The 9,182-nt window shown below is 42.8% G+C and overlaps 1 protein-coding gene across 1 annotated transcript in view; it reads left to right on the top strand.

Moving 5' to 3' along the window:
- TFCP2L1 (transcription factor CP2 like 1) overlaps nucleotides 1-8,851 on the top strand; it is a gene marked incomplete in the record, with an annotated part of 54,692 nt that extends 45,841 nt beyond the window's left edge. Inside the window, 3 exon segments of the mRNA XM_077449689.1 lie at nucleotides 1,625-1,767; nucleotides 5,855-5,906; nucleotides 8,359-8,851. Of these exon segments, the coding sequence (XP_077305815.1) occupies nucleotides 1,625-1,767; nucleotides 5,855-5,906; nucleotides 8,359-8,396 (233 nt within the window).
- Nucleotides 8,852-9,182: the final 331 nt, after the last annotated feature.

Here is a 9,182-nt window from a genome sequence, read left to right as displayed (position 1 = left end):
ATATTGATCTATTTAGGCATGAAGCTCACATCTGTGCGGTTTCTCTCCTGACACGTAGCCAAAAGGTCCCGGCAGGATTTCAGGAGTCGCAGCCGGCATGGGAACCCCAAGTGCATTGCGGTTCCCAGTGTGGTAGCGATTTCCTGTGCGTGCCATTAGGGCAGCGGCACACATTCCCGTGTATTTTTTTTTTTTTCTGTGGGTGGTTGTGGCTGCAGGAACAGATGAGCCGAACAGGTTAAACAGTCATAGACAGTCCAGATTTATTTTCAGGATAAATGTCAGGTTGGTTGCATTGTCACTTCAAAAACCTTCTTTACCATTCTCCTTATCAGTGTTTCTGCCCTGTCATTAAATATGTTTTATGGGTGTCGTGCTAAACTTGCCCTGCCCCAAAACCCTTTATGTAAGCTTTATTTGGTCTCTGGAGCATTGACGTGTCTTGCACTTGTAGAGGAAGTTTAAGTTGTTGAAATTCCTGTATGTCATAAGATGTGACTTTTTTTTTTTTTTTGTAAGGAATTTCACGATTTCGAATATAAAGGGGATATAGAGGAGATATTAGTGGTGCGCTAAAATGAAAATTTCAGAACTGAAAATTCAAGATGCACTTAAACAACCAAAATTGACATTTAAAAAAAAAAAAAAATGTGTGTGTGTATAGATATAGAGATGTAGAGATTTTTTTTTTTTATAAATGTATTCTACTTTTTAATATTGTGAATTAAAATTAATATTGTAGGCTGCTATTGGCACTTTTTTTTTTTTTTTTTTTTTTTTAGCGGTGTTAAACATCCTGCATTTGTGGTGCTTATTTTGACAGTTAAACAGCCCCTTTTAAACGCAATAAAAATGCAGCAAGAACGCATCAAAAATGCACCAGTGTTGCGTTTTTGATGGGTTTGTTTTTTTTCCCCCCATGACCTATGTAAAATGCCATAAGCAGGGTAAAATCGCCATTATTAACACATTTTATTTTTTATTTTTTTCGGCTCAACGCTAAAAACCCTATTTTCAGCCAATAATTTTTGGCGGCCGAAATTTTGATGAAGGGGAAGGAGATGGGGCAATGGGAATAAGGGGCAATGGGAATAAGGGCAATGGGAATAAGGGGCAATGGGAATAAGGGGCAATGGAATAAGGGGCAATGGGAATAAGGGGCAATGGGAATAAGGGGCAGAGGAGGAAATGGAAAGAGGTTTTCTCCAAGTAAAATGCAACTGCCATGTGTTCTGGTTTATCAGTAACCTGAGATCTGTTGGAATATAAAGTGTCAAATGATTGGAATGTTCTTTGGGCTTGTAGGCATCTGTAGTATAAAATGTGGCATGAATGAGATAAATGGTGGACCCGAGGGGATAAGTGCATTTAGATCATCCAGAAATTAGCCCCTCAAATAGGCAGTCAGATCCTGCATGTGCTTTCTGATAGGGTTGTCTGGACTGAAAAAAATGACTAAGCAAAGACAGTTCACACATGCATGTTTCAGCTGTGGATTTTGTGGCTCAGGTTGGTGGAAGGGAAGGAAAGCTTTACTTATATTTTTTCCTCCTAGATCTTTGACCTCATATGGCCTAGCTTTGGCTAAATTTGTATTTTGCTATTTTTTTGTTTTTTTTTGCAGTCTATCATGCCATCTTCCTGGAGGAGCTGACATCGTTCGAGCTAATTGAGAAGATTGCCAACCTGTACAGCATCACCCCTCAACAGATCAACCAGATCTATAGGCAGGGACCTACCGGGATCCACGTGGTGGTCAGCACAGAGGTGTGTATGGTTTCTTGTCAATCGCCACTAATAATTCAGCCTGTCCGCCTTGGTACATCTAGGGCTTACTTCCTTTTTTAGATTATTGTTCTCCAAACTTGCAGCCTTTTTGCTATTTTTATTTTTTATCCTGCTCTTGGGGCACTGTTCCTCCCACAGACATCAGTGGTGGGGCACTGTTCCTCCCACCGCCCTCCCTAAAGTCTTTTTTTTTTTTTTAACAAACCAGAATGTTCCTTTATTGCAAACAATTAAGGCACGTTGCATCAAATAAGTCCAACATGGACCAAATCCAAAGCAAAGAAAAACAAAACATAGTACTTGTACCGTAGGCAGACATAAAATGGAAATACACATCCAAAAAAAGAACGGGAAAGTTACAGGGAAAAAGACAAAGAGAAGGAAAAAGGTAATTAGAAGGATGTGGGACTCCCACCCTCTATCCCGTCCATGCCATCCATACCTTGGAGAATTTTTGGGGACAGTGTCTGTTCATGTAGGTGAGTTTATATAATGGGAGCACCGCATTGATGGACTTTTCCCACATACCAACCGTAGGGGGGGAAGGGGTGTGCCACCTCAGTATAATTTCCCTTTTGGCATAGAACAGGAGGTAAGTCAACAGCAGTTTGGTATATCTGGGCCTCCTCCCTAAAGTCTTTAACGATGAGTTAAACTTTCGTTACATGTTGCACCCATACATTATAAACTAGCCGCCCCCCGATCCCCCTACTCTAACAGCTCGTTAGGAGGGGAACTTCCTGTCCCGCTTCCTCCTTCCGCCCAGGGACTGCCAAGGCGACTCCTCCTTTCGCCTTAGGTGGCCCCTCCCTCTGGGCGATCTCCTGGGACTCAGGGAGAGCAGCGCGACTTGCGCATGTGCCGTGCGTGCCTGGCCGTGAAGCCGAAAGCTGTCACGGCCGGTTTCCCAGAGTGGCCATGAAGACGCTGGCGGAGAGGACCGATGCCTTGCTTGGCCCCATTGCTGGATCGTGGAACAGGTAAGTGTCAGTTCAGCCACTACACTTTTTGTAGCTGCTGACTTTTAATAAGCCTGGAACTCCACTTTAAGACCTCCTCCTCTCAAGCTTTCTCATCTCCCCCCTCCCATGCTCGTCTCCAGGATTCCTCCAGAGCCTCACCCATCCTCTGGAACTCTCTACCTCAGAGGTCTCAAACTGGCAGCCCTCCAGCTGTTGTGAAACTACAAGTCCCATGAGGCATTACAAGGCTGATAGTTACAAGCATGACTCCCACATGCAGAGGCATGATGGGACTTGTCGTTTCGCAGCAGCTGGAGGGCCACCAGTTTGAGACCCCTGCTCTACCTCAACCTGTCTGGCTATCCCCTCCTTTTGCTACCTTCAGGCGATCCCTGAAAACGCATCTCTTCAGGGAAGCCTGTCACGTCTCCAACTAATCTACCACTTCCATCAGCTCATTCCCCACAGCTACAACCTTTTTCTACCACCTGCCCCACCCTATTAGATTGTAAGCTCTTCTGAGCAGGGCCATCTTAATCCTCTTGTATTTTATTGTATTATAACTGTATCGTCTCCCTTTTATATTGTAAAGCGCTGCGTGAACTGTTGGCTCTACATAAATCCTGTATAATAGTGTACACAGTACAGCCATCTTCCCTAGGTGTTTCATACAACTAAACTGTCCACTTGGCTTGTTTTCCTAAACTTCTAAATGGGCTTCTGATGTTTTATATGTGAATCTTTTGACTTTTGTTGGGCATGTAAGAACGCTCCTTGCGGTGATGGATGTTCCCCGTCCTTGTGATGAATTGCTGTCTTGATTACACTAAAAAGGCTCAGCCACTTGTCAGGCCATACGAGAAAATATCCAAAACACAGCTTGAGGGGGTGAGGGGAAGGGTGAAAATGTCAAAACATGCCCGAAGCAAAATGACATTTCATTTACAGCGGTATTTCCTTCAGCCTCCAGTTTCACCTGTCCTATCCTAAGGCAGCGATGAAGATGAAAGCATATTGTTGTCTGCAATAAATGTGTGATTTGCAGAGACTGATATCCTTTGTTTACTGCGTATGCTGCGGCAGGATGGCACGTGCAGGCAAGCTAACTTACCTGTACATTGCCCTTTAAGAGGCAGCCTGTGGGTGCACTCGCGGCAAGCTCCGTGACTCAGGTCACGGGTCCCGTGGGCTCGATGTCTGCAGGGATACCCGCGATTGTCTCACGGAGAGGAATAACGGGGAGATGCTAATGTAAACAAGCATTTCCCCCGTTCTGCCTAGTGACAGTCACTGATCACTGCTCCCTGTGATCAGGAGTGCTGATCAGTGTCGCGTCACACACAGCCACGCCCCCCACAGTTAGAAACACTGCCCAGGACACACTTGACCCATACACTGTCCCCTTGTGGTTAACCCCTTCACTGCTGTGTCATTTACACAGGAATCGGTGCATTTGTATAGCACCGAATGCTGTATAAATTACATACAAAAAATGTGTAAAAAATATCCGATGTGTCCTCCATAATGTCGCAGTCACGATAAAAATCGGTGATCGCCGCCATTACTAGTAAAAAAAAAAGTTAATAAATGCCATAGAACTATCCCCTATTTTGTAAACGCTGTAACTTTTGCGCAAAGCAAACACTTATTGAGTTTGTTTTTTTACTAAAAATATGTAGAATACGTATCAGCCTAAACTGAAATGTTTTTTTAGATATTTTGGGGGGATATTTATTATAGCAAAATGTATAAAATGCGTATCTTTTTTTTCAAAATTGTCGCTCTTTGTTTATAGCGCAAAAAAAAAACGCAGAGGTGATCAAATACCACCAAAAGAGAGGTCTATTTGTGGGGGGGAAAACTAAATTTTCTTTTGGGGGTGCCACGTCGCACGCCCGTGCAATTGTCAGTTAAAGAGACGCAGTGCCGAATCGCAAAAAGTGTTCTGGTCTTTGGCCAGCGAAATGGTTCGGGGCTTAAGTGGTTAAGCCATCAAGTAAGTTTGGGTGCATTTTTACATGTTAAAGTGGTTACCACCCCAACCCCCCCCCCCCCCAAAAAAAAAAAATTCTAAATTAACCACTTAAAAGAGTAGTAAAACCGCCGCCATTTCTTTTTAACGACTTCTGCCTCGGAAGGATTTACCCCTCCCCCTTAATGACTAGGCCATTTTTTGTGATCTGCCACTGCGTTACTTTAACTGCGGGGTTGTGCAACAGTGTACCCAAATAAAATTGATGTCTCAACCCCCACCACCAAAAAGAGATTTTTTTTTTGGTGCCATTTGATCACCTCTGCGGTTTTTTTTTTTTGCGCTATAAACAAAAATATTTAAATTCTAATACATTTTATTGGGTCTACAAAATGGGGAAATGATTTGGGGACTTTTAAATAATAATTTTATTTTTTTTTACTAGTGATGAGGCGTGATCAGTTTTTTTTTTTTTTTTTTTTTTTTTAACTCCGACATATAGAAAAAAATTGGGCTAACTTTACTGTTGTATTATCTTTTAATCCAAAGTGTATTTATTTTATTTTTTATTGCACTTGTAAGACCGCTGTGCAAATACGGTCTGACATAGTATTGCAACGACCGCCATTTTATTTTCTAGGGTGTCTGAAAAGTTTGGGGGTTCCAAGTAATTTTCTAGCAAAGAAAATGATTTTAACTTGTAAACACGTTTGGGGAAAAATAGGCCCAGTTCTTAAGTGGTTAAAGTACGTTCTTCCTGCTCCCTGGGTTTTTTTTTTTTTTTTTTTTTTACTTATTCCTCCCGGAAACAGGGTACAAAAGCAGTGGAAGCACACCCAGGCGGCCAGCATATGCCTAGAGGTATACTTAGATCTTTATTTTGCTAAAATTTTAAATTTCTTGTAATCATTTTCTAGTATAGATCTTACCAAACGTAAGATGTATACTAGAAAATGATTACAAGAAATTCTTTTACATATCAATTTATTACACAATGTTATATCGCATTCATACTGTTGACTTAACTAAGTGTATATAATGCTTCAACTTGTTTTGTGAGTTTGTCACAAAAGTTTTTAATAAACTATCTGATTTAAAAAAAAAAAAAAAATTGTTTTTCTGTTCCTTTCAGATGGTTCAGAACTTCCAGGATGAATCTTGCTTTGTTATCGGCACCGTAAAAGGTAGGTTGGATTTGAGAACGACAGATTTTTCATTTGAACCTGGTTTCTGTGAAAAACGCTTGTTCTGACGGGTCGAACCCTCAGATTTATCATTCATTTGATGGGAGTCATTCGCTTAATTTGCGGAGGAGGTGAACATTCCGCTAATATCTGGGCCATAGACTTCAGCAGGAAATGCTGCATTGAATCTTCACCAGATCTAGAAAGAGACGCGGGTGTTCATTTTTAAGATATTGTCAGAATTTACCATAATATGGGCTGGGCCTGTCTGTACCTGGAAAAGCTCGGCACCCATAATGCATAGGAAGAGATTCTGCAATGAAAGGAGACAAATGTGTTAATAGGTAGAATTTAGGACTTCTGGTTTTAAAACCTTGTTTTATTTTTTTTTGTTTTTTTAAACAAAAGGAAAAAATCACGCACATACATAAATACTATAAATAAAATTAAAGAGGGATTCCACCTACAAAAAAAATATTAAAAGCCAGCCGCTACAAATACTACAGCTGCTGACTTTTAATAAATGGACACTCACCTGTCCCGGGTTCCAGCGAGGCAGATCGATCGCTCAGCTCTCGGCTGCTGCCGCCACCATTCTAGGTGAGGGAATCGGGAAGTGAAGCGGCTTCACTTCCCGGTTCCCTACTGCGCATGCGCGAGTCGCGCAGCGCAATAGGAACTGTCCGCGCTGTCACTGGGACCCGTGTGTGTCCCAGCAGACAGCGCGGCAGGACAGGAAATGACATAGACTCCCATGGGAGTCTATGCCCGGAAGTGGGTGTAAATGCCGTATTTTCCGGCGTATAAGACGACCTTTTACACTTAAAAAAACTGAGCAAAAAGGAGGGGTCGTCTTATACGCCGGGTCAGCTGCTGGGATGCCTTCTAGATGTCCGGTAATACTGTATGTAGCTTCGGCTACATACAGTATATACCACTGAACCAATCCCAGTGAGCGATGTATTCAAATGAATACAGAGCCTGCTCGGATTGGAGTAGCAATCTCTGCCAATCCGAGCAGGCTACACACAGTAGCCTGCTCCGATTGGCTTTGAGAGTGAGGCGCGGGCTGATGATGTAACAGCCTCCGCCAATCCCAGCAGGCTTTGTATTCATTAATAGAATACATTGCTCGCCGTGATTGGCTCCAGCACCAGGAAGAAGGAAATGGCTCCAGCAAGAACGAAGAAGAGGGATATGAAGCGCCGGAAGCCTCGGAATGGGGGGTCGTCTTAAACGGTGAGTACGGGCAAAACATTTTAACTGTGCAGGTTTTTAGGGGGTCGTCTTATATGCCGGGTCGTCTTATACGCCGGCAAATACGGTACCTGTCTTTGACAGGTATCTCCACCCCCCTCCCCCCTGTAAGGTGCCAATTGTGACACCGGAGGGGGGGAGGGTTCCGATCAGCGGAAGTTCCACTTTAGGGTGGAACCCCGCTTTAAATATAAACACCTATGAGTGATTGCAATAGTAGTGAGAAAAGTTGATCTACCCCTCTATTAAATCAAACATACCATAATTTTCAAAAAAGAATTATAAATAACAAGTGTTAATAATGAAATTCGAAACATCCCAGTGAAGTGATAAAGTCCAATAAATTAACAATAGTCCAGTGAGAACTTAAATACCAAAAGGCAAGCGATTCCATGCCCATAGTCAATCTCCACAGCACCTCCTCAGACCATGATCACAGTAGGGCTCCCTTATTGGATAAAACAGGCCGGGACTATCATCAGCAGCACGTGAAGCAGAAAGGCAGTACTCGGAATCCCAGGGAAATGGAATGAAGACGCTCCATAGCATAATTCCGTATAACATATTTAATAAAAGTAAAGAAATACGCTTACATAGAAAGCAGTAAACGCCCATAAATTTCCGGCCGGCATGCAATCTCCTGTCCAACCAACGCTGTATCGCAATCACGTCAGCACGTCTGCCACCCAACGTACGTTTCGTCGTAAAAAGACTTATTATGGGACTTGTTTTATTTCGATCTTTACATGGGGGGGGGGGGGACAGGCACTTTTGCCGCTTAATGTAAAGGAAACCTTCAATATGCTCTGCCCCCCCCCCCCCCCACTTAAAATACTTACCTGAGCCAGATCCCGATCCAGTGATATGCACAAAAGTAGAGACTCTCCTAACACTCGGCTGCTGTCAATCACAGCCAGAGAGGAGGAGGAGGGGGCAGGGCAGGGCCGAGTCAGTCTGTATGTCTATGGACACAGAGCTGGTTCGAGAGCAAGCATGCACCCATTGCAAGCGACTTGCTATGAGGGCGCTCAGGGGAAGGGAAGGAACCAGGAGTGCCGAGGGGGAACGCTTGGGGCTGTTCTGTGCAAAACCATTATACAAAGGATGCAAGAATGACATGTTTGTTTCCTTTTTGCTTATGAGAGATTAATGGTGCTGTATTTAATATATTCTTTTTTTTTTTATTTGCTCCTAGCTGAAAATGGTTCTGGATATCACATCATTCTAAAATGAAAACGACTGCATTGCACAAGATGATTTTGGACCACCCGCAGTAGAGTATTACACGGCCAGTGAACAAAGAAAGGGCCCCCCCCCCCCCGTGTAAAATTTCTATAGAAGAGGAATTCTGCATTTTTTTGGGGGTTTAAAATGTTTCTCGGCGAGCTTTTGTCCAGGAATCCCGCGTGATTTTGAGCTGTAACGGTTTCACTTGTAAATATTTCTATGCCAGTCTTGTCTATGCTCAGTCCAGCATCTGGAACGTGTGAGAATGTAAATATTAGAATATCGAAAAGCTTTCTCAGCGCTGGAGTCCTGTGAAAACATTTGCTTGCCGCATGAGAAATTTCAAGTCTATAAAAGCGGTTTCCTATGATCATTACTGAAATAAATTTTACAGCGGTCTATGTATTAAAAAATAAATAAAAAAACCGAGGCTTGTAGGAACCGAGGTTTCTAAATTTTAAATTTTTTTTATATTTTTATTTTTGTGCCGGTGGGACTCCGCCGGGACTCATTCAGAGGTGGCCTTTTGAAGTCTGATGTTTGACTGTCTCTGTACTGCCAGAGTAACCATGACATCCCAAGGCCTGACGTCTATGAAAAGCAGGAACCACAAGGTGTATAAGGCAGTTGCCCATAGCAACCATTTTGGAGCTAAACCAGGTAAAATATATATATATTGCGGAATCTGGCTGCTATTGGCAAACGCCGCCTTACTTGGCTCCAGCTTTTTGCCTTAAGACACTACTAGAATATCGAATGTAGATATGAGATTATGAAGTTGTAGAATTGATG

This window comes from Lithobates pipiens, unplaced genomic scaffold, assembly GCF_037356315.1.
Source record: "Lithobates pipiens isolate NorthernLeopardFrog02 unplaced genomic scaffold, aLitPip1_a1.2 Scaffold_22, whole genome shotgun sequence".
In the NCBI taxonomy this organism is placed as follows: Eukaryota; Metazoa; Chordata; class Amphibia; order Anura; family Ranidae; genus Lithobates; species Lithobates pipiens.
The sequence above is the reverse complement of the archived record's forward strand: the minus strand, read 5'-3'. Positions and strand labels throughout refer to the sequence as shown.